The 26,223-nt window shown below is 42.6% G+C and overlaps 2 protein-coding genes across 3 annotated transcripts in view; one reads left to right on the top strand and one right to left on the bottom strand.

Moving 5' to 3' along the window:
• Nucleotides 1-8,320, top strand: part of DNAAF10 (dynein axonemal assembly factor 10) — a 33,348-nt gene extending 25,028 nt beyond the window's left edge. The window contains exons 7-8 of the mRNA XM_040351260.1: nt 1,326-1,423; nt 8,099-8,320. Of these exons, the coding sequence (XP_040207194.1) occupies nt 1,326-1,423; nt 8,099-8,306 (306 nt within the window). The 3' untranslated portion in view covers nt 8,307-8,320. The remainder of the gene's footprint in view (nt 1-1,325; nt 1,424-8,098) is intronic.
• Nucleotides 8,321-21,590: 13,270 nt separating this feature from the next.
• Nucleotides 21,591-26,223, bottom strand: part of LOC120937775 — a 113,987-nt gene continuing 109,354 nt past the window's right edge. For both annotated transcript variants that reach the window (XM_040351256.1, XM_040351257.1), the window contains exon 21: nt 21,591-21,751. In XM_040351256.1, the coding sequence (XP_040207190.1) occupies nt 21,612-21,751 (140 nt within the window). In that variant the 3' untranslated portion in view covers nt 21,591-21,611. The remainder of the gene's footprint in view (nt 21,752-26,223) is intronic.

Below are 26,223 nucleotides of genomic sequence, written 5' to 3'. Positions count from 1 at the left end.
TGTTCATGGCTATAGCCGGCAGCACTAATTGTTCAGGAAAAACCAGACAAGCTGGTTGTACACAAGTCGATCAGTAGATTGCTTGGTGTACAACCAGGGTGCTCATACATGGAGTCCCTGCTGAACTACCCGAATTGTAAACCATGCATGGGTGTAACATGTTACCAAAAGTGAATCTGTTCTTTTAAAACATTTTTAAAGTGGAGTTCCACCCATAAATATAACATTACATCAGTAGTTTTAAAAAAATGTCATTAGTCCTTTACAAATTTTTTTTATTTTTTATTAGATGCCTTCAAAGTGTTGTTGCTAGGCAGAATAGTTAATCTTCCCACTTCCTGCACCTAGGTGCTTAATGCTTCCTAACCTACACCCCACAGACTCCTGGGAATGTAGTGGGTGTAACTTTCCAGGAGTCTGTGCACTCCCCAGTCTTGAAGAATCATGTGACTTGGACAGTACAGGTGCTGAAACCTGATCTGACACTGCTTGTGCAGCACTGAGCATGTGCGAGATTTGCAAGGCTGAAATCCAGGAAGTCATACAGTCTGGCTTCATGATGCCCACACTTAAGATGGCCCCAGTCAATTTCTATTTTATAAAGTGTCTAAATGCTGTAACAACCTAACAAAACGGACCTTAGTTTACAGACTAACTTTACTAGAATACATTAAGCTTGTGTATTACAGGGGTATTTATATTTAACAAGTGAAATTGTGGCCGGAACTCCGCTTTAAATCAAAAAGAGAATTTCATTGAGAAGTCATGAAGATCCAGAGCAACAATGAGATTTACAGTACATTGATGCCACTGTTGGCAATTACAATGGTTACATGGTCATGTTCACAGACAAGATTCTGTGTACTTACCCCTAACCATAGTCTCAATGAGAAACTCTGGGAAAACAGCTTCTAGAAGTACACAATGAAATTACATATTTTTACTGTGCTATTTTGTTACAGATCTGTACAGCCAGCTTTGTGATTTACACACAGGGAGACGTCACAGAAGGCAGTAAGGCTAAACCAAGAAATAGTGCAGTGATCTTCATGACAAAAGATACAAAATCCTTGGCAGACAAAACTGTAAACATATGTTTTTGAGCAATGCGTTTAGCTGTGTGCCTAGAATTCCACTTTAACTTTGCTTTAGTGCAACAGGCTATAAACAAATCAAAAAACGCACAGATGCCAGGTCCATGCTGTTGCTGGGATACCATAGGAACACCTGCTTCTAACGGCTGATTTTTAACTGAAATATAATACATTTTATCTACTAATCTTTTCTGGTTTGGATATCTTTTAACTCTGTTCTGATTTTTCCAGGCACACAAATCGACTATTTGGCAAGTACGGCATCTGCCACAAAACAGGGACATCTTTATGACGACCGGAGGAGCTGGTAGCCTCCATCTTTGGAAATAGTAAGAGTGTTACCTTTTCTATTCTATACACCAGAGGTTCTGGATGTGCGCCTGGCTGATGAATAGTTTGTGTGGTTTCACCCACTGTTCTGAAATAAGAAATAGTTCGCCGAACGTCGGTGCGCAGGCGCCGTATATCGCCGACTCGCAGTTCGGCTTCTTTCGGCAACTCGTGACGCGCCTTATGCGATGGGGGAAGCTTTTGTCAAAACGTCAATCACTTAGCCTGTGCATAGGAACGCCCACTCCCGCGGGAGCCACTACCCGGGAAGCCGGCGGGGAAAATAGCGATACAACGGTATGTACGGCAAAAAAACATCAGCGTACTGTCAATGTCGAGAGTGAGCACAATGTAATGTTGGAAAATTGTTTTTAGGGTGAACCTCCGCTTTAAGCCCCGGACCATTTTGTTGCTAGATGACTGGCCACTTTTTGCGATTCGGCACTGTCGCTTTAACTGACAATTGCGTGGCCGTGCGCCGTGGCTCCCAAACTAAATTGGCGTCCATTTTTCCCACAAATAGAGCTTTCTTTTGGTGGTATTTGATCACCTCTGCGGTTTTTATTTTTTGCGCTATAAACAAAAATAGAGCAATAATTTTGAAAAAAATTCAATATTTTTTACTTTTTGCTATAATAAATATCCCCAAAATTGGTCGATTAATCGTTAATTTCTTTGATCGATTAAAAAAAATTTGATCGAGTAAGATCCACGGAGTGAGCTCCGCGGTCTCGCCCATAGGAAAGGCCGCGGCTTCGGCCTAGCTCCGGAGCCGCGGCCATCTTGGTCCACCCTGCGGCAGCTAAGTAACGGCGCGCTGACGTCATAATCACCCGCCTGCCTGCTTGTATCATCTTCCCTTGCGCACCGCACGTGTCCATCAGCTACTCTGCGGACGGGTCTGCCTGCCTGATGTATGGTCAGGTAAGAGTGGACAACCATTATGGGGGCAGATGTATATATTCATGGAGTATGGGGGCAGATGCTTCATTTATACTTATGAGCCGGTGTATGTGTATTTCTGCAGTATGGGGGCAGATGTGGATATTAAAGCATGGGGGGCAGATGTGGATATTAAAGCATGGGGGGCAGATGTGGATATTAAAGCATGGGGACAGATGTGGATATTAAAGCATGGGGGCAGATGTGGATATTAAAGCATGGGGACAGATGTGGATATTAAAGCATGGGGGCAGATGTGGATATTAAAGCATGGGGGGCAGATGTGGATATTAAAGCATGGGGGCAGATGTGGATATTAAAGCATGGGGGCACATGTGGATATTACAGCATGGGGGCAGATGCTGTAATATACACATCTTCCCCCATGCTGTAATATACACATCTGCCCCCATACTGCAAGAATATACACATCTGCCCCCCATGCTTTAATATACACATCTGCCCCCATACTGCAAGAATATACACATCTGCCCCCCATGCTTTAATATACACATCTGCCCCCCATGCTTTAATATACACATCTGCCCCCCATGCTTTAATATACACATCTGCCCCCCATGCTTTAATATACACATCTGCCCCCCATGCTTTAATATACACATCTGCCCCCATACTGCAAGAATATACACATCTGCCCCCATGCTGTAATGTACACATGGGGGCAGATGTGTATATTCTTGCAGTATGGGGGGCAAATGTGTATATTCTTGCAGTATGGGGGGGAAGATGTGGATATTACAGTATGGGGGGGCAGATGTGGATATTACGTTATGGGGGGGATTGTGGAAACCAACTAGTGTCGAGTGATTGTATATAGTGTATACCACATTTACCACTGACTAATGCAGAGTTGCAATGCAAGGAGATCAGCTAAAAGTAGTTGTATCTGTATGTGCGTTAATTAATCGAAATTAGTCGATTAATCGATTAAAAAAAAAAACGATTAATCGAACACAAAAATTTTAATCAGTAACAGCCCTAATATATATATATATATATATATATATATATATATATATATATATATATATATATATATATATATATATATATATATATATATATATATAAAAAAATTTCCTCAGTTTAGGCCGAAACGTATTATTCTGCATATTTTTGGTAAAAAAAAATCACAATAAGCGTTTTGTTGATTGGTTTGCGCAAAAGTTATAGCGTCTACAATATAGGGAATAGTTTTATGGCATTTTTCTTAATAATTTTTTTTTTTACTAGTAATGGCAGTGATCAGCAATTTTTATCATGACTGCGACATTATGGCGGACACATCGGACACTTTTGACACATTTTTGGGACCATTGTCATTTTTATAGTGATCAGTGCTATAAAAATGCACTGATTACTGTTTAAATTTTACTGGCAGTGAAGGGGTTAACCACTAGGTGGCGCTGTAGGGGTTAAGAGTGTCCTAGTTAGTGTTTCTTACTGTAGGGGTGATGGGCTGTGTGTGACAAGACAGTCATCACCACTTCCGATTACAGGAAGTGGTGATCACTGTCACTAGGCAGAGCGGGGAGATGCTTGTTTACATTAGCATCTCCCTGCTCTATCTCTCCGTGAGACGATCGTGGGTATCCCCGCGGCGATCGAGTTCACGGAGCTTGCAGCGTGCACATACACAATGGCGCTTCCTTAAAGGGGACGTGTGTATATATACGTCCTTCTGCCCAGGAGTGCCATTGTGTCGACGTAAATATGCGTGCGGCAGTCGGGAAGCGGTTACGTTTTCTTATAATTACCAACAAAATTCCATTAACAGAGCATGTACAATAATATAACAGAAATAGATATTCCATTAACAGAACATGTACAATAGTATAGTAGAAAAAGGTGCAATAATTCAGGAAAGTAACTCCTTATAAATGTAAATGAAAATGGATGACCTAGCGGATTGTAGCATAAGATTATGTAACGTGAAGTGTCATAATCATAGCTTCATGGCAGCTATTTGACGACAAGTAATTGAGAATCTAAGTTGATTGAAATAATATAATATAATTATGTCATCTATGAAGAGAATATAATTGAATGAACCTATAAAGAAATATAAAGATATAGGGGCAGATCCACAAAAGAATTACGCTGGTGTATCTATTGATACGCCGGCGTAATTTTAAATTTCCTGCGTCGTATCTTTGTTTTGTATCCACAAAACAAGATACGACGGCATCTCGGGTCGATCCGACAGGCGTACGTCTTAGTACGCCGTCGGATCTAAGATGCAATTTTTCGACGGCCGCTAGGTGGCGTTTCCGTCGAATTCCGCGTCAAGTATGCAAATTAGCTAGTTACGGCGATCCACGAATGTACGTCCGGCCGGCGCATTTTTTTACGTCGTTTGCGTTCGGCTTTTTCCGGCGTATAGTTAAAGCTACTGTTATGAGGCGTACTCAATGTTAAGTATGGCCGTCGTTCCCGCGTAGAAATTTGAAATTTATACGTTGTTTGCGTAAGTCGTTTGCGAATAGGGATTTGCATAGAAAGACGTCACCGTTGTGAGCATTGGCTTGTTCCGGGTTAATTTCGAGCATGCGCACTGGGATACCCCCACAGAAGGCGCATGCGCAGTTAAAAAAAACATTGTTTACGTCGGGTCACAACGTATTTACATAAAACACTCCCCCATCACAGCCATTTGAATTCCGCGCCCGTACGCCGCCAAAGATACACTACGCCGCCGTAACTTACGGCGCAAATTCTTTGAGGATTCGAAAAAAAAGGTAAGTTACGGCGGCGTAGTGTATCTAAGATACGCTATGCCTGGCGCAATAATGCGCCGCTGTACGTGGATCTAGCCCATAAAGGTAATGTGTTGTGGAATAGCTGGGGGAATAAATTGGGCTAAACCAGGGCCAAGTTCCTTCTCCTGGCTTTGCTTTATCTGGTGCGAAGGTGAAAAATCCCAACCATTCAAAGCATCTTCTATTACAGTTGGTAGGTCAGATAACTAACAAGAATAAACCTAGTAGTGGAATTCTCGTATTTTTCAGATATATACCCCCTTCCTGCCCAGGCGAAATTTCAGCTTTCAGCACTGTCACGTTTTGAATGACAATTGCGCGGTCGTGCGACGTGGCTCCCAAACAAAATTTACGTCCTTTTTTTCCCCACAAATAGAGCTTTCTTTTGGTGGTATTTGATCACCTCTGCGGTTTAATTTTTTTGCGCTATAAACAAAAATAGAGCGACAATTTTGAAAAAAAAAAAAACACTATTTTTTACTTTTTGTTATAATAAATATCCAATTAAAAAAAAAAAAATTCTCAGTTTAGGCGGATACGTATTTTTCCACATGTTTTTGGTAAAAAATCGCAATAAGCGTATAGTGATTGGTTTGCGCAAACGTTCTAGCATCTACAAAATAGGGGGATTGAATTATGACATTTTTTTTATATTATATATATATATTTTTTTTTTTTTACTAGTAATGGCGGCGATCTTCGATTTTTGTCAGGACTGCGATATTACGGCGGACAGATCGAACACTTTTGACACATTTTTGGGACCGTTTGAATTTTTACAGCGAACAGTGCTATAACTATGCACTGATTACTGTATAAATGTGACTGGCAGGGAAGGGGTTAACACTAGGGGGCGATCAAGGGGTTAACGTGTGCCCTGCTATGTGATTCTTGTGGGGGGAGGGAGAGGACTGACTGGGGGAGATGACCGATGGTAGTCCCTATATACAAGGGACACACCATCGGTCTCCTCTCCCTGACAGGACGTGGATCTCTGTGTTTATACACAGAGATCCATGTCCCTGTGTCTGTGACTGCCGATCGCGGGTGCCTGGCGGACATCGTGGCTGCCAGGCACGCGCATCGGCACCTGAGTGACGCAGCGGGAGGCCGTATATTGATGGCCTCCCGGCATTTTAGAGCCACTTTGTAGCCGTAAAAACTTGACAGGCGGATGGGATGAGGTTTAAAAATAAAAAAAATCCCATGTACATAAGTGTTCACAGCCTTTGCCATGACACTCAAAATTTGAGCTCAGGTGCAATTGTTTCTACTGATCATCCTTGAGATGTTTCTCCATTTTGATTGGAGTCCACCTGTGGTAAATTCAGTAGATAGGACATGATTAGGAAAGGCACACATCCGTCCATATAAGGTCCCACAGTTAAAGCGGGAGTTCACCCAATTATATATTTTTTTCTCTTTTCCCCTTAGATGGATGCTCGTTTTGTCTAGGGGAATCGGCTAGTTGTTTTAAAATATGATCCGTACTTACCGTTTTCGAGATGCATCTTCTCCGCCGCTTCCGGGTATGGGTCTTCGGGAGCGGGCGTTCCTATTTTGATTGACAGTCTTCCGAGAGGCTTCCGACGGTCGCATCCATCGCGTCACTAGTAGCCGAAAGAAGCCGAACGTCGGTGCGGCTCTATACTGCGCCTGCGCACCGACGTTCGGCTTCTTTCGGAAAATCGTGACGCGATGGATGCGACCGTCGGAAGCCTCTCGGAAGACTGTCAATCAAAATAGGAACGCCCAGTCCCGCAGCCCATACCCGGAAGCGACGGAGAGGATGCATCTCGTAAACGGTAAGTAGGGATCATATTTTAAAACAACTAGCCGATTCCCCTAGACAAAACGAGCATCCATCTAGCATCCATCTAAGGGGAAAAAGGGTCATGTGCGGGTGAACCTCCGCTTTAACAGTGCATGTCAGAGCACAAACCAAGTCATGAAGTCCAAGGAATTGTCTGAAGACCTCCCACAGGATTGTATCGAGGCACAGATCTGGGGAAGGGTACAGAAAAATTTCTGTAATGTTTTTTTTTTTTGTCTATAGCGCAAAAAAATAAAACCGCAGAGGTGATCAAATATCGCCAAAAGAAAGCTCTCGCTTTTATGTGGAAAAAAACAGCACATAAATTTTGTTTGCATGAAACACGACATGACAAAAATTGGCTTGGTCATTAAGGGGGTAAATCCTTCCGGGGATTAAGTGGTTCAGGCTACTTTCACACTGAAGCGCTGGGTACGCTGGCGGTAAAACGCCGCTATTTTTAGTGATGTTTTAATGTTTTGTTTGCCACAATTTTCAGGCGGTTTTAACTTCCGCTAGCAGCCGAAAAAGGGTTAAACCCGCCCGCAAAAACACCTCTTTGCAGCGTTTTGCGGGCAGGTTGGAGGCGCTACCCCATTGTTTTCAATGGGCAGGGGCGCTATAGGAGCGGTATTTTTACCGCGCCTCAAAGATGCGGCTGGCATGACTTTTTTTTTTTAGCGTCCCGCCAGCGCAACGCTCCAGTGTGAAATCCCTCAGGCTTTCACACTACATAGAAAGGAGCGACTCTTTCCGGGCCCATTGCAGGCACTATTTTTAGCGCAATAGCGCCTGCAAAAGCGCCTCAGTGTGAAAGCAGCCTAAGAAAAATCTCTCAAATAGATCTATGGGCAGAAATAAAACGTTTTTAAGGGTTAAAACCATTTCTGTTAAGCTATGTTTTTTTGCACGCCACCAGAAAATATAAAAACGTGTGTGCACACGGTGCTGAAACAATCAAGCTGGCATAAGTGGCATACTTTCAAATATGGAATTTTCTTGCCTTTATGTAAATTTGTTAGGGAAGTTGCAGGTTTTGTTAACAATGTAAATATGGTGTATAAAGATGAGGGGGGATGCTAAGCCAATCAAAGACACAGAAATAAACGAATGCTTATTATTATTTTTTTTCTTCACAGTGAATACCCGGCTCAGCGGACAAAGAAAGACTCGGATGGGGTTGATATGGGTGTAGCAGGAAATGTCAGTCTCCTACAGAACGTTACACTATCAACACAGCCCATCTCTAGCATAGATTGGAGTCCGGATAAGAAAGGACTGTGCGTTTCTACAGCATTTGACCAGACCATTAGAGTGCTAATTGTCACCAAGCTCAATAAACTTTAATTTTCATTTCCTAATTCAGAGACAATTACCACCCAATATTCTGGAAACCAGCAAATTTACCGGATCATTATCTCACCACTTAATGCAGTTCTACTATACCTCTACCTCTGCTGGCTGCAGTCACTATTGCTGTTCACTGAAGCCACCTACAGTGACCTCTGATCACTACTACTGCCTTTTTTTTTACCAGCTTCCCTATAGCAGTGATGGCGAACCTTGGCATTCCAGATGTTTTGGAACTACATTTCCCATGATGCTCATGCACTCAGCAGTGTAGTGAAGCATTATGGGAAATGTAGTTCCAAAACATCTGAGGTGACAAGGTTCGCCATCACTGCCCTATAGTGATTGTGTAGATTTTTCCATAAAGCTGTAGTGAAAAAATAATAGAAGTGGAGGGAGGAGCAGCATCAGCAGGCCGGACCCCGGACGTCGCGTCATAATGTCGCACCCGGGCCTCCGAGGCTTATCGAGATGACTGAGGACCATCTGGTCACCAGAAATCTTTATGTTTGACTTCTGGCGGCGACGCTTGGAACTGGATGTCTCATAAATATAATATGAAAGACCTCCACCCACAACTGTAACTTGGTTATGCTAGATGCTGCTGCTTAAATCTAGTGCCATGACATTCCTTTTCTAATAAATTTTTATACAGTATATCGATCTGCTGTTGGGGCAGTTGGCATGCTGGATGCCAACTGCAAGCAGCCATCATGGGCACGCTCAGTACTATATTATAACATTTTAGACAAGTGGCAAATAACCCAACAACAGGGGGGAGGAAACGCACACAAGCAAAGGGAGGACAGGCAAACTCCATGCAGATAGTGTCCTATAACTGAGAACTTGAACTGAGGACCCCAGTGCTGCAAGGCAGAAGTGCTAAACACTAAGGGCGGCCATGTACCTTTTAAACCTTTAATGGGCAGGCGTAATGCACCAAGTTGATTGATCAACTTGGGTACAACCAGTCGGCTGGATTTGCTTGTGATTATTGCAAGTGGCTGCTATAGCCGGGAGAAGACAATTGGGGGCAGATCCACGTACATTGGCACATATATCCGCCGGGCGTAGCGTATCTAAGATGCAATACGCCGCCGTAACTTTTTTTTTTTTTTCGAATCCTCAAAGAATTTGCGCCGGAAGTTACGGCGGCGTAGTGTATCTTTGGTGGCGTAAGGGCGCGGAATTCAAATGGATGTGATGGGGGCGTGTTTTATGCAAATACGTTGTGACCCGACGTAAACTTTTTTTTTTTAACGGCGCATGCGCCGTCCATGGGGGTATCCCAGTGCGCATGCTCGAAATTAAACCGGAACAAGCCAATGCTTACGACAGTGACGTCATTCTACGCAAATCCCTATTCGCAAACGACGTAAAAAATTACAAATTTGACGCGGGAACGACGGCCATACTTAACATTGAGTACGCCTCATAATAGGTAACTATACGCCGGAAAAAGCCGGGCGCAAATGACATAAAAAAATGCGCCGGCCGGACGTATGTTCGTGGATCGCCGTAACTAGCTAATTTGCATACTCGACGCGGAATTCGACGGAAACGCCACCTAGCGGGCCGGCGGAAAAAATGCATCTACGATCCGACGGCGTACTAAGACGTACGCCTGTCTGATCGATCCGAGATGCAGTCGTATCTTGTTTTGTAGATACAAAACAAAGATACGACGCGGGAAATTTAAAATTACGCGGCGGATCAATAGATACGCCGGCGTAATTCTTTTGTGGATCTGCCCCAATTGTTCGGCAGGAGGGATTCCCCTGTCAACACTGTGTTGATGTGGGACGCGAGCAAATTTCTTTCCTGCAACCACAGCATCTATTGCCTGCCTAAGCAACAGTGCTGTCATTTATCTGTCTTATCCCCTTTGTGCTCCTGCCTAATGCAATTAGACTTCAATAAAGGAATCTCCTAATCCGGTACTGACAGCAGTTAGTGGAGGCGATTGACAGAGGAACTCCAGAGTACATTTTTATGTTGTCTTCTACAAAGTGCAACAATTTTTTTATGGCTGGGTGGATGGAGGTCTTTGTAAAGATGCCTATCATATGCTTACCAATCTCCTAAGTGCAATTTGTGAAGGGTCCCTGAAATTGTTTGGAACTGGACAGGCCCGTCTTCTGTGCTAATTGTGTTCTGTTTTTACACCTGCAGAGTGGACAAAAATATTGTATTGTTGACCACTTCCATGCCGGCCTTTTCTGGAACTTTTTGTTTACACGTTTGGTATTGGTATTTTTGCTGGGAAATTACTCAGAACCCCCAAACATTATATATGTTTTTTCAGCAGAGACTCTAGGGCAGGGGTGTCCAAACTTTTTTCAAAGAGGGACAGATTTGATGAAGTGGAAATAAACCAGCCAATACAGATGACCATGTGGTTGCCATAATCCCTTGAAAATGTAAAGTGTGAAAACCTCTAGGGTTGGGATTATGTAGGCAACGAAAAAGATTAAAAAAATATATAAAAATGAATTTATTATACAAAAGTAGAAAATGCCCCTTTTATGATATGATATTGTATTTTTTTGTATTTTCTACTTTTGTATAATAAATTAATTTTTATATATTTTTTGAATCTTTTTCGTTGCCTACATAATCCCAGCCCTAGAGGTTTTCACACTTTAGATTTGATGAAGTGAACATGCTCGAGGGCCGACCATTTTCCCTATCATTTTTATACCATTAAAATTCAGTCTAAGTGTGTTTGTTCGAGCAACTAATACACTGCCCAATAAGAATTCTCTTGCCTTTGTGGCTGTGTGTGAGTAAAGAGATGAGCTCAGGCGTGTTATTTGGATATACCGTATTTATTGGTGTATAACACATGCCTTCACTAAAGAGGGAAGTTTCAGGAAAAACACGTACATTTTAAATAAAGATCTGTGAAACAGATCCCCAGTCCATCGCAGATCCCCCCCATTACAGATCCCCAGTCCATCACAGATCCCCAGTCCATGACAGATCCCCAGTCCATCACAGATCTGTGATGGCCTGGGGAATCTGTCATGGACTGGGGATCTGTGATTGACTTTCGGTACTTAAAAATCTCCATAGTTTACGCTTTTTTCTACAGGTTACCTTTTTAGAGTTACAGAGGAGGTCTTGGGCTAGAATAATTGCTCTTGCTCTAACGTATGAAACGATACCTCACATGTGTAATTTGAACGTTGTTTACATATGTGGATGCGACTTGCCTATGCGTTTGCTTCCTTTGCGTGGAGACGGGGGGCACTTTTAATATTTTTTTTTTCCGCTTTCTCTTTATTTATTTTTTATGATCACTTTTATTCCTATTTACAAGGAGTTTAAACATCCCTTGTAATAGGAATAGTGCGTGACAGGCCCTCTTTATGTTTTTTCTATAAGACCCCACATCTCTCCTTCAGTCTGAAAAGACCGAGCTAAAAATAAATAAACTTTCTCTGTCTTTCTAGCCGTGACCCCGGACGTCGCGTCATAACATCGCACCCGGGCCTCCGAGGGTTAGAGAATGACTGAGGACCATCTGGTCACCAGAAATCTTTATGTTCAACTTCTGGCGGTGACCTATTCATCTCCGGCTCACCGTTCGCATAGGCGAGCCAGTAGAAGCATCGGAGGGCGGTTACCTGTAAAAATGAACTGCTGCCATGATTTTTCTTACGGTGCACAGAATCGCTGGCCGAAAAAGATGAATGATGCCTATAGCTGCAGGCATCATTCAGATCTCCCCACTCAAAAAAAAAACATCCAAATTGCACATATGTGAACCCGGCCTCACATTCTACTTGAGGCTCCATTCACACCTAGGCGTTTTTACGCCCGACGCTATTGCAGCCTGCAATACGCTGGAGTGGTGATTTAACATTGTCGGCTATGGAGATGGTTCACATCTCCACGCCGTACGCCTGAAGCTCAAAACAAGTCCCGGACCTTTTTTTCAGGCGGCTTTCGGCATAGCCGACAATGTTGATCACCCCTCCAGCGTATGTTAGGCTTAAAAAATGCTGCGTTTTATCGCGGGACAAAACTCTGCAATTTGTCGCGTTCAGGTGTGAATGCAGCCTGAAATTGGTTGACTGATCACAAGAATGAAGTCATGTGATACTAAATATAGAGAACAGTTTGAAAAAAATAACTATGATCTGATTATTTGTAATTTTTAGGGGGTACCAACATATTTGTCCAGGCCATTCTTAGTAAAATAAGCAAGGCGGAATGAAGCATTATTTCAATGAGCTGTAAGGGTACCAACACTTTTTTAAATGCTTGTCTGGGTTTCAGTTTTTAAATACCAATGGCAACATTTTTATTTAACAAATTGGCAGTTGATCAGTTTGTTTTCCTGCTCTACGTATTTTGTTTTATACAGTCTGTTAAAAGCAACAGTAAAATGATATTCATTACAGATATACTGTACAGTGCTTCAGGTAGGCTTTTACTGTTATACAACTAAGCAAGTTTACATCTATATATTCAAGTGATTTATTTTATCACTGGAGTACAGATGAAGACCACATCTACAAAATTTAGAAAAATTGCATGGCCTTAGCAATCAATCAGCCTTAATCTGAAATTAATCTAGCATAGCACTAAAGGGAAAAAACAAAAGATTGACATTGATAACAGCTGATTTTATCACTGTGTTTTGATGAATGTTAAAGTGGAGGTTCACCCAAAAACCTTTTTTTTTAACATTAGATTGAGGCTCGTTTTGTCAAGGGGAATTGGGTGTTTTTTTTACAATCGAAGCCGTACTTACCGTTTTAGAGATGCATCTTCTCTGCCGCTTCCGGGTATGGGCTGCGGGACTGGGCGTTCCTACTTGATTGACAGGCTTCCGACGGTCGCATACATCGTGTCACGATTTTCCGAAAGTAGCAGAACGTCGGTGCGCAGGCGTCGTATAGAGCCGCATCGACGTTCGGCTTCTTTCGGGCTACTCGTGACGCGATGTATGCGACCGTCGGAAGCCTGTCAATCAAATAGGAACGCCCAGTCCCGCAGCCCATACCCGGAAGCGGCGGAAAAGATCGCTCTCTAAAACGGTAAGTACTGCTTCGATTTTAAAAAAACTACCCGATTCCCCTTGACAAAATGAGCATCCATCTAATGTTAAACAACATTTTTGGGGTGAACTCCCGCTTTAAAGCCTAGCTCCAAGTTTCTTGTGACTTTCAATAGATAGTTCGGACCAAGCTGGTACAAAGGAACTATTTTCGGAAATTTTGAAATTCTAAAATTTGAAAAAATCCGTAAATAAAAATGAAAATCAGAAAATTCTAAAGAATGAAAGTCCAAAAATTTGAAAATCTGAAATATTAACTAACTAATAATAACTTACCTATAATTTATTAGTTAGTAATAGTTATTGGAATTTCCTTTCAAATTTGGCTGTTAGTGAACATAATGAATACAATTATCCGAAATAATGAATGCCGCATCTAAACGAATGCAACGTTCCATTCCATTTGTTTACATGCGGCATTCATTATTTTGGATAATTCGTAACTTCAGATAAATTTGTATTCGTTACATTCACTAACAGCCAAATTTGAAAGGAAATTTCAATACCCATAATTTAATAGTTATTATTAGTACGTTATTATTTAGAATTTTACTGAGATTTTCTTTCTTCTTTTCAGATTTTCGGAAAATCTGGAATTTCGAAAATTCGGAATTTGGAAATTCAAAATTCCCAAAAAATTAGGATTTTCGAAAGTTCCAAAAATGAAAACGGCAGTGCACATGTCTACTGATTGCTGCTCAGCCATTCACAGGAAGCTTTGTATTTTCAGAATAAGTACAAGGCTTCCTCTGATGGAGATTGCGATATCATCCGGCCACCTCTCTCCCTTAGCCAATAAAATACAAATTAATGGCTGAGCAGCACTCGGCCTAACTCACTTTTAGTTCTCCCAGTGTGGGTGTATCTGTTGGTGAATCACACAGTTCCTTTGGCCCATCTTGGTCCAAGCAAACTGTTTGAAGTCACAAAAAAATAGAGTTGGGCTTTAATCCTCTGCACATACAAGTCTTTACATATTAATAACAAACTCTTGCAACAAGGATTCTATGTTTGCATATATTGCTAGATTCAGTTTGTATTTCAGCACAGAGGTTCTAGTTCTAATAAATGTAAATCCACAAGAATAAAAAATCGTTTCCACTCCTTTTCATTGTGTATGTCATTAATCATACGTACCTTGCCGGTATGAGTAAAACTTTGCTCTGAGGTCATTTTTATTGGCTAATAAAGAAGCCCTGTTGCAGCTGATCTATTTTAATTTGGAAGCTCTGAAAATGTCATTATGTAATTTTCCTGATTCTAAAGCTATCAATACATTTCGCCTCTGAAAATCTATGATATATGATTTAGACCAGGGGTTGGCGACCTTCACCACAATACAGTTGTATTCCTAATGACAAGTTAAACTCTTTATTATCTTAACAGGCGCAGATACAACAACCTTTTCTTTTTTATAATTTCAACTTTTTTTCCTTTATACAGGGAAAGGAATAAAGAAAACAGACCTCAAAAAATAAATCATCTTTATTTTAACATATCCTCCTTCAATATATACAACAAAAAGTAAATTAGTACATTTGATTCCCCCTAGTCCTACCAACTCCTCCTTTCTAGGGTAATATCCACTAGGGGTGGGGAGGACAAAGTGAGACATTTAGTCTAAACCAGGGGTGCCCAACCAGTGGCCCAGGGGCCACATGTGGCCCGCAGAGCCCTCTGATGTGGCCCGTGACCTGCTTCTCTGGGATGGTGAATTGGCAAGCCCAGATCGCTGTTTTCCAACCCGCCATCCCAGAGCTTCAGTGTTGTGGATGAAGACGGCAGTAGAGGAAGCATGCGACTGCGCAGCAGAGCCGCATAAGCTGATGCTCCTTGTATAGCGCCGGCTCCTGCCACAAGTGGAGTGATGCCAAATGCACCGTTTTAACCTGCAGGTTTGGTGTGCTTTCAGACAGTGTTCTACACATGCAGGATATGATAGAAGTCTATGGCAAAGTGCAGCTAATCTGCTGGAAACCCACAGGTGCACTGCGCTGCACCCGCAGTGTGGGTAAACCACAGCGCATCAGGGTGAAAGCAGCCTAAGACCCCTTTCACATCAGTGGACCCTCCATTCACCTCTATGGAGCAGTAGATGTAATCAGATTTGTGTCTGTTTACACTCGCCTACCTCCAATCCGATCCGCAAAAAAAAAAAAACAGAAGGGTATCTGTCCCCTTCTATATAGGTGGATTAGAGGGCCCTTATTGTGACCCGCAACCAATTACCAAGTCGCTTAAGTGGCCCTTGCTCTTCAAAAGGTTGGGCACCCCTGGTCTAAACCATAGTAAGGAGCGAGGTGAAAAATGAAATAACAAAGTAATGAAAGAAAAAGGAGGGGGTTCTTCCCCTCTAAATTCCACCTCTATTATTTTCCTATGTCTGCCTGTTTGGCTACTATCTCACAATATTCCATCCACCCCCCTTATATATAGTCCTCTTCCATTCCCTTCCCCATTCCCCCCCCCAAAAAAAACAACCCCAAATGTTCCCCTCCACTCTCCCAACCCCCCCCCCATCTCTTCTCTAATTTCTATCTATTCGCTTCTTCCCTTCCTCTGAAGAAATGAAACTATTCCATGGTGACCAAATTTTCAAATTGGTTTCTCTTTTTTTCCTGTTTGTCCATACTAGATCTTCCATCCTGTTCACCTCTTCCACCTTTTTGAGCCACATACTCACAGTAGGGGTTGTATCTGTTTCCATTTGAGCGGTATGCATGCTTTAGCAGCATTCACTAGGTGACACGTTTCCCTCGGAATCTCTGAAAATCTCAAAAGAAAAAACGCTGGATCCTCCTGTATTTCTGCCTCACTAGTAATCTTTCGGACTTCCTTCCAGAATTCCTTAAAGCGGAAGTAAACCCATCGATTTAACAGTTTCAAAAAGCAGTTACATTTCCGGCATGCCGGGATTGCTAACACTCACATTGGTTGTGCTCTCAACCAAACGGTCAAACCATCCAATGGCTGGTGTCATAACTGATCACATGAGCAGCACCATGGCAGTTGAAGATTAAACATAGGCCAAGATGGCAGCTTCCTTGGCTGAAAATTATAGGTGGGTTTGCTTACACTTTAACTCTGGGGCAGGACCAAAAAATATGTAACAAGGTTCCCTGTTCTATCTTACATCTCCAACACTCCCCTGATATATTTGTGAAACCCCCTTTGAAGTTGCTGTCTTAAATATAGATTGTATCATTTTCGTTTTTTGGTCCTCCCCAGGTCTATTTCCCATTTACAGACACCTTTACAACAACCTTTTCATATTTACCATTAGCGTACTGAACAGTAAATTATATTCTTACAGTTTCAGTGTAATCCTTGTCCCTGTCTTTTATGACTTTGTTCTGCTATGCCTGGTCTGTAAGATGTTCATTTCAGCTGCATACATGGCTTTGTACCTTTACAAACCCTTTAAGTGTTAAGTCTAATAGCTTCCTTTACCTTAGTGCAGTCCTCCTTCGTTTACCTCATCCTTCGATTTTGCTTTTAAATGTCCTTATTTCTTCTGAGAAATCCTCACTTCCTGTTCTTCTGTCTGTAACTCCACACAGTAATGCAAGGCTTTCTCCCTGGTGTGGAGTGTCGTGCTCGCCCCCTCCCTTGGAGCACAGGAGAGTCAGGACGCCCACTAACACACAGCTCTTTTCTCTATCTGCAACATGGAGAGCGTCCTGACTCTCCTGTAGTCCAAGGGAGGGGGTGAGCACGACACTCCACACCAGGGAGAAAGCCTTGCATTACTGTGTGGAGTTACAGACAGAAGAACAGGAAGTGAGTATTTCTCAGAAGAAATAAGGACATTTAAAAGCAAAATGGAAGGATGAGGTAAGTGAAGGAGGACTGCACTAAGGTAAAGAAAAGCTATTTGGGGGAAAAAAAAATGTACCTTTACAACCCCTTTAACACCATTGTAGCTCTGGCTGTATGTTTAGGTTCATTGTTCTGTTGGAAGGTGAACCTCCGCCCCAGTCTCAAGTTTTTTGCAGACTAATGCCGCGTACACTCGATCGGACATTCCGACAACAAAACACAACACAACGAGCCGAGAAAAAGGTCAATGTTTCCGAGCATGCGTAGGATTGTTGTGCGTCGGAATTGGCTACACACGATTGAAATTTCAGATCAAAACTTTTGTTGTCTGAAAAATTGAGAACCAGCTCTCAAACATTTGTTGTCGAAAATTCACCTCATCCATCTTCCAATCAATCCTGACCAGCTTCCCTGTCCCTGCTGAAGAAAAGCATCCCCACAACATGATGTTGCCACCACCATGTTTCACGGTGTGTGCAAGGTGATGTGCAGTGTTAGTTTTCTGCCACACAACATTTTGCTTTTTGTTTTGCTTTTAGGCCAAAAAGTTCAATTTTGGTTTCACCTTACCAGAGCACCTTCTTCCACATGTTTTCTGTGTCCCCCCATGGCTTCTCGCAAACTACAAACATGACTTCTTATGGCTTTCTATCAACAATGGCTTTCTTCTTGCCACTCTTCCATAAAGGCCAGATTTGTGGCGTGCACGACTAATTGTTGTCCTGTGGACAGATTCTCCCACCTGAGCTGTGGATCTCTCTGAATAATGGTCTCCTTGCCCGGCCTGTCAGTTTAGGTGGAAGACCATGTCTTTGTAGATTTGTAGTACTCTCTCTATTTTTGGATGCTGGATTGAACAGTGCTCCATGAGATGTTCAAAGCTTGTTGTTTTTTTTTTTTTGTTGTTTTTTTTAAACCTAACTGCTTTAAACTTCTCCACAACTTTATCCCTGGCCTGTCTGGTGTGTTCCTTGGTCTTCATGGTGCTGTTTGTTCACTAAGGTTCTCTAACAAACTTCTGAGGGCTTCAGAGAACAGCTGCATTTATGCTGAGGTTAACCACCTCAATACAGTGCACTTTCACCCCCTTCCTGTCTAGGCCATTTTTCAGATTTCAGTGCTGTTGCACTTTGTATGACAATTGCGCGGTCATGCAACACTGTACCCAAATTCAATTAAAATTACATTTTAATCATTTTCTTTACACACATAGCGCTTTCTTTTGCTGGTATTTATTCACTGCTGTTTTTTTTTTTTTACAAAGAAAAAAAGTATATATAAAGTTGTTCTTAGTTTCTGTCAGTAAGTTGTAAAAATAAGTAAATTTTCTCCCTCACTGATGGCCACTGGTTAGGTGGCAGTATTATGCCGCACTAATGGGCACTAATGTGCGGCAGTAATGAGCAGGCACTGGTGGGCGCTAAAAGGCAGCACTGACTGGCATCAGTAATGGGCATTCATTTGTGGCACTGATTGGTAGCACTCATGGGTATTGGTGACATGTCTGGTGATTTACTGCAATTGGGGCACTGATGATCAGTGCCCTGATTAACTGCCCTGTATTCCCCTGCGAGGAGATTCCGCTAATCGGCACTCATTGCCACACACTCTGTCAGTGTGAGGCAAGGAGAGATGATTATTGGCATGATTATTGGACACAGCCGATCAAAGGGTAAAGAGCCGCGTCAGCAACTCTTTTCAGAGATCAGGGTCGTGCTGTGTCCTAGCAACACGGTGCAATCGCCATGCTGTGTGCCCCTGTGGGCATGGTCGTTCTGGTGCGCCCTCACACGACGTCCACCCAGAACAAGAGACGCATTATCCCTCTGTCATTTGACGGTGGTTGGGCGGCAAGTGGTTAAATTACACACAGATGGACTCTATTTTCTAATTAGGTGACTTCTGAAGGCAATTGGTTCCACTAGATTTTAGTTAGGGGTATCTGAGTAAAGGGGGCTGAATACAAATGCACGCAACACTTTTCAGATATTTATTTGTAAAAAATTTCAAAGACCATTTATCATTTTCCTTCCACTTCACAATTATGTGCCACTTTGTGTTGGTCTATCACATACAGTCCCAATAAAATATATTTACATTTTTGGTTGTAACATGAAAAATTTCTAAAAATTCAAGGGGTATGAATACTTTTTCAAGGCACAATATACATCGATCAGCCATAAAGTTATGACTACCCACCTAATATTGAGTATGGTCCCTTTTGCTAAAACATCCCTGACCCATTGAGGCATGGACACCAAAGTAACATCCACATGAATGGCAAGGTCCAAGGTTTCCCAGCAGAACATTGCCCAAAGCATCACACTGCCTCTGCCAACTTGCCTTCTTTTACTGCATCCTGGTGCCATCTCTTCCCCAGATAAGTGACACGCACCCAGCCATCCACCTGATGTAAAAGAAAATGTGACCAGTCCACCTTCTTCCAGTTCTGATGTTCGCCTGACCATAGTAGAAGCTTTTGGCCCATGTTTTTTTTTCTGTTTTGACCACATCAAATTTATGGAAAACATGTTCACTTGCTGCCTAATATATTCCATCAATTTTCAGATCCCATTGTAACAAGTTATTTTCTTTACCTAATAATGTTATGGCTGATCGGTGTATATGGATCCAAATGCAGAGATTAAAGTAGAGCTTCACCCAAAAGAGGAAGTTCCGTTGTAAGGCCTCCTCCCCAGCTCCCGTTTGTGAAATTGATTTTGGGGAGTAGGGGCGTAGCGGGTACCTGATTCCCTTAGGTGATCGAAGCCGAAGTTCTCCCTCCCAAAGTCTTCTGAAACACATGACAGGCCCCAGAAGACTTTGGGATTAGTCACAGAGTGCAGTGCCGCTCGCACATGCACAGTGGGCACTCGGCTGTAAAGCTGTAAGCTGTCACAGACGGGTGCCCATAATGAAGATGCGGGGAGGGAGGGCACATGGAGAACACGAGTGGAGTGAGTACACCGTCAGATTGTGGGTCAGGTGAGTGGCTGTTTATTAAAAGTCAGCAGCTACAATTTTTGTAGCTGCTGACTTTTAATTTTGACTTCAGAGACTTGAGCTCCGCTTTAATGCAAGGCCACCATTTTGAAATATAAAAATTGTCTTGTAAACTCACTGCATCAGTGTTTCTGAACCATTTTTTTTAGTCGTGACACCCTTAAAAGGTATGAAAAATCTCAAGGCACCCCAGTCTAAAATGTAGAAAACATACATTTTATTTATCAATAGGAAAACTAATAGATAGATTCAGAAAGAGTTAGGCCGACTTATCGGTAGATAAGCCGACCTAACTCAGAATCTACGCCGACTTATGTTTAAGTGTATTCTCAAACAGAGATACGCTTAAACATATCTAAGATACGACGGCTTGCGCCGTCCTATCTTAGGTTGCAATATTTCGGATGGCCACTAGGTGGTGCTTCCATTGCGGTCGGCGTAGAATATGTAAATCAGTAGATACGCTGATTCACGAACGTACGACCGGCCGCCGCAGTACATTTACGCCGTTTCCGTAAGAGATAGGCCGCCTAAAGTTAAAGATGCCCCCATAGGTTGGGTAGCCAATGTTAAAGTATGGCCGCTTCGAAAGTCAAAATGTTTACGTTGTTTGTGTAAGTCGTCCGTGAATAGGGATTTACGTCGAAATCAATAGGCCCGTGCGGCGTACTTAGCCGCAATGCACACTGGGAAATGTAGGCGCCCGGTGCATGCGCAGTTAAAAAAAAACGTAAAAAAACGTAAGGTCAAGCCCCATTAACATAAAACATGCCCCCTTACACACATTTGAATTAGGCGCCCTTACGCCCGCCCGCTTTAGGCTACGCCGCCGTAACTTAGCAGGCAAGTACTTTGAGAATCAAGTACTTGCCTCGCTAACTTACGGCGGCCTAGCCTAAACGCGCTAAGCTACGCCGCCGCAAAGTTGGGCCAATCTCTCTGAATCTACCTATAAGTCTCCACACATTAGAAAGCCCCTTCATAACAGAGCTCCGCAGTCACACAAACCCCTCATCACATGGTCCCCTCTTCTCATCAGAGGCCCTCCTTTCACTCCAGCAGCATACCAGAGGGCGGGAGGTAGAGAATCTCTAAAGTAGGTAGACCTGAATGATGGTAACGGCCCTGCATACCTAACAACAAGTATACTTTGACAATTACCATTAAAATGGTAAGTCTTTTAAATTGTAATTTTAGTTGTAACTGATGTCTGGCACCGGACTTCTTATATTTCTTGGATCTTCCAGTGATGAGGAGTTCCTACCGTAGTTCCTGTCCATAGTCATCCAGCTACCTGGACCAGATGTAAAAGTATCTGGGAGTAATACAACCCAACAATTTAAGACTGCTACGGTAATTCCAGAGATAAAAAAGATTACATGACAAGATACTGTATAGATCATATACATTTTTTATATCCAGCATTTAAAACGGAAAAAATCTTGCAGGTCTTTGTCATCTTCTGATTTGTTGTGGATGCCGGCATAGACTGTCTTGAGAATGCTGGTCTTGAATTTCTCTTCAAGAATGTTGATATATTTCTCCAAGCAGCCTGAAATGATAACGAAAGGGATATATTAAGTCCTTGATTACTGTAAGGTGCTAGCTGAACAACAGCCTTCAATAATTATTATGTGTCCAATAACCCCAGCACTGCCAACCCTTCCCTCACATTCTGCCATTTGCCTCACTACTGACAGCTGACTCTTAGCAAGCTGCTGTAAATAAGCTCTGTAGCCACTGTGTAGTAATTCATCTTTAACTTTACAACAAAAACACTTTCATTTTCTCTGAATAGCTTGTTTGCTTTCCCATCCAAGGAGTGAGTTGGCAGCATCTTATCTTCTTATCCCTAATGTTAAAACAGAACAGGTTGACAGGAAGGTAGGGGCAGAGTGTTGGGATCATGCTTAAAGGACATATGCGTTTCCCTTGTGAATTATGAGGATGAATTGTTTCACAGTGCCTGTAGCTATAGAGATGAGTTATGTTCAGAGCTTGGTCACAGTTCTACAACTTCACTTTTTTTTCCACTGTAATGGGGGACATTTTTCCACTGGCCACCAATGGATTGTTCTTAGCAGGGGTTCCCCTAGTTTTGAAAATTGAAGGTTGATCTAAACTCCATCCAAAGAAGACGATTAGATAATTTTAGGCAAACATTTGAACACTAGTGCAGTTTTAGCACTACACTTAAATCGGGACAAAAGCCTGCAGATAGTCACTTATGTTCCAGCCATTCTACATTTCTGAGCTCCCTTGTTGAAGCCAACATCTTTTCTCTCCCTGGCTTCTTCCGCATGCAGGGTCTTCAATCACAGAGGAGCTAACTGATCCTGGCACCCAACAGATCCTGAAATTGTACACTAAGCTGTGCACAGTATAAAGAAAATTGTGAGGATGAAGGTAAGATATTGCAGTGGAGACAAAGTATGGCTGCTCTGTATTGAAAACTATTCCTACTTGAATTTTTTTAAGGCCACAATTTTAATAAAGGCCATTTTAATAAAGAGTTTATAGGATGTATATGGATAATCTGATCCCTCTCCGGATATAGTCTAAAACAGAACAGCAGAAAGTTCCAAAAACTTGTCTGCCCTGCTCTGGTGACCTGCTCTGGTGAATGTACAGGTTTATTGGCCAAGAGGCCAATAGAAGGAGCAGTGGCTCCGAGCGCGTAGCCCAATCAGCCCCTTGCTTCTCCTGTGTGACCCCCTTCCCTTGACATCACTTGCGTTCCATGCTGGACCAGGCCTCATCCTGATGGCCACAGGACAAGCCTGAGGAAAACAGACTCTGCATCTTCTACATGGAACCGGAACAAGGACTACAGGATTTTTACAGATGAGCCTTCCTTTCCTGTAACTGTGATTGATATTTGTGTCATTAAAACAATCTTTTAATACTGCACTTAGGTGGCGCTTCTTTTTTGTCTACCCTTTTTTGTTTTATTTTGTTTTTGTAAGGAATGGTGAAGGGGAGGAGAAGAAGGGAGGGCAGGAAAGGCTGCTAGAAATGGCTTATCAGTAGGGGAGAAAGAGTGATAGGGAAGGGCTTCTATCCTGTCTGTTCTTTCATCCAGAACCTTGCCGGTGGCACCACCACTGGTGGTTGAACTAGATGGACATGTGTCTTTTTTTCAACCTAACTAACTATGTAACCAAGGCAAACCCATCACCTGATCTAGCTGAAAATGGCTGATGGTGTGACCCTTTGTCTCAGGTCTATGAGTGCCCTAAGAGAGAGAAATAGGACAGTTAGACCCCTTTCACACTGAGGAGTTTTTCAGGCTGCTATACCGCCTGAAAAACTCCTTCACTGCCTACTCAATGTGAAAGCCCGAGGGCTTTCACACTGAGGCGATGCGCTGGCGGGAGAGAAAAAAATCTCCTGTCAGCAGCATGTTTGGAGCGGCATGTATACCGCTCCTTCACCGATCCTTCCCATTGAAAAGAATGGGAAACCGCGGCAATACTGCCCGCAATGCGCCTCTATAGAGGCCCCCTTGCGGGCGGTATTAACCCTTTATCGGCCGCTAGCGGGGGTTAATACCGCACCACTAGCTGCTGATTCCTGCGGAAATCCCGGCGGTATAGCACCGCGATTTTTAGCAGCGATATACCGCCACCGTGGCTCCCGCTCGAATGTAAAAGGGGCCTTAAAAAGGAAAGACCCCATAGTGACCTGCACATACTAAGGCACTACCCATGTTTTTTATATTATATGCCAGTTAGCTGGATTCATCACCAAATAATACTGCCTCCAGCGCAGATAATAATACCGGTAATTATATTAGGCTTTAACAAATGGTCCTTTTGCTTTTTAGACAGAATTAGTCTGATCAATAAACATCTGTGTTGTGCATGCATGATATATATTTCTGAATAATTAAACAGTTTTCAGAAGTCGTTGCACCATATGCCGTTTTCCTTTGTCCTCAATACACTCGCTATTTTTCAGATGCTGTTTACATTAGCCTAGTTTCCATGGTGACTATAGAAAGGGAAAAAGAGTGAAGGATTTAAGCTATTCATTCAAAAGACAATAGCGGGAGGATTACATCATATAAATATTAATATTTCAATTTAGAGGTTTCAGAACTGTACGTCACAATTTCCCCTGGCTAAGAATGAAATGTAGCACTTTATAATTACCATAAATTACCATGAGGATTGTTAAATCTGCCTGTTATATATTGTTGTTGTTTTTCGGAATGTTCTGAGTTCTGTTTGTGCGATTTGCTGATTAGAAACTAAGCAAGTTTAACACAACAGTATAATTAGGTAGGGGTGGTGTTACTGCTACACAAAAAATATCAAATCTGCTTCGAAATCTCTGTGTTCAGTAAAAAACAGAAAGTGTGTGCTGTAATTAATTTGTTTTAAAGCTGAACTTTAGGCACACATAGGAGATAACCACTAATGCAGCAGTATGTTCTTTAACCACTTGCTTACTGGGCACATAAACCCCCTTCGTGCCCAGGCGAAATTTCAGCTTCCGGCACTGCGTCGCTTTAACTGACATTTGCGCGGTCGTGCGACGTGGCTCCCAAACAAAATTGACGTCCTTTTTTCCCCACAAATAGAGCTTTATTTTGGTGGTATTTGATCACCTCTGCGGTTTTAATTTTTTGCGCTATAAACAAAAAAAGAGCAACAATTTAAAAAATATATATATTTTTTTTACTTGTTGCTATAATAAATATCCCAATTTTTTTTAAAAAAGGCCGATACGTATTTTTCCACGTATTTTTGTAAAGAAAAAAAAAAAAATCGCAATAAGCGACTGGTTTGCACAAAAGTTATAGTGCCTACAAAATAGGGGACAGAATTATGATTTTTTTTATTATTTTTTTTTTACTAGTAATGGCGGCGATCTGCGATTTTTATTGGGACTGCGATATTGCGACGGACGTATCGGACACTTTTGACACAAATTTGGGACCATTCACATTTATACAGCGATCAGTGCTATAAAAATGCACTAATTACTGTATAAATGTGACTGGCAGTGAAGGGGTTAACACTAGGGGGTGAGAAAGGGGTTAAATATGTATCCTAGGTGTGTTCTAACTGTGTGGGGGGAGGGGGTGACTGGGGGAGGTGACCGATGCTGTGTCCCTATGTACAAGGGACACAGATCGGTCTCCTCTCCTCTGACAGCTTGTGGAGCTCTGTGTTTACACACAGAGCTCCACGTCCCTGCTGTGTTCCCGACGATCGCGTGTACCTGGCGGACATCGCGGCCGCCAGGTACACGCATCGGCTTCCCAGCGATGCGCCGGGACAGTGTTTACCCACTGCGCGCCCCCCAGAGGCGCGCGCGGGTAATGCACTTCAAATGACGTCCAAAGACGTCCAGTTGGCACCTGAGAGCCGCGCTGTTGATGTCTTTTGTCAATAGCGCGGGTCTCAAGTGGTTAAAAAAGATCAATAAATGCTAGTTTAAGTGCCTGAATTTAGCTTGGTCTCCGCTTGCAATCTCCTATACAGCAGAGCCCAGATTGGGAGAGGGAGGGCTCTGCTGTATAGGTGACGTACTAACAAAAAACAAGACAACAGGAGGAGTGGGCAGAGTGTGGAGAGGGGTGGCCCAATTAGTCTTCTGCGTTTTCTCACTCCTTACCCCTCTCTTCACTTTCTCTACTCCAAAAATAGGCATAGTGGGGAAATTTAGATTATCAATGCAGACTAGAAAGTTAGGCCGGCCATACACCGTTTTAATCTTGGCAGGAACCGAACAAGATTCAAAACATTAATGGGCAGGCGAAATGTACCAAGTTGATCGATTGACTGCTTGGAATTATGGCAAGCAGCTGGCGTTGAGTCCTAAGACTCCCTGGCCAGTCAGGTCTCAGGATCCACTTCCTGATTGGTCAGGAGGAGAATCATGAAGACAATAGCGAATATTAATTTGCTATTGTCACACAACTGGATGGGCTCAGGGCGCCACAAGCCCACCCTTTTCAAAGCAGATTAGAGCCTCCAAAAAAAAACATTGAAATCAATGCGTCGGGTACCCTGC

Source organism: Rana temporaria, chromosome 4, assembly GCF_905171775.1.
Source record: "Rana temporaria chromosome 4, aRanTem1.1, whole genome shotgun sequence".
Taxonomy (NCBI): domain Eukaryota; kingdom Metazoa; phylum Chordata; class Amphibia; order Anura; family Ranidae; genus Rana; species Rana temporaria.
Note: the sequence above shows the minus strand (reverse complement) of the source record. Positions and strands in the feature narration are given on the sequence as shown.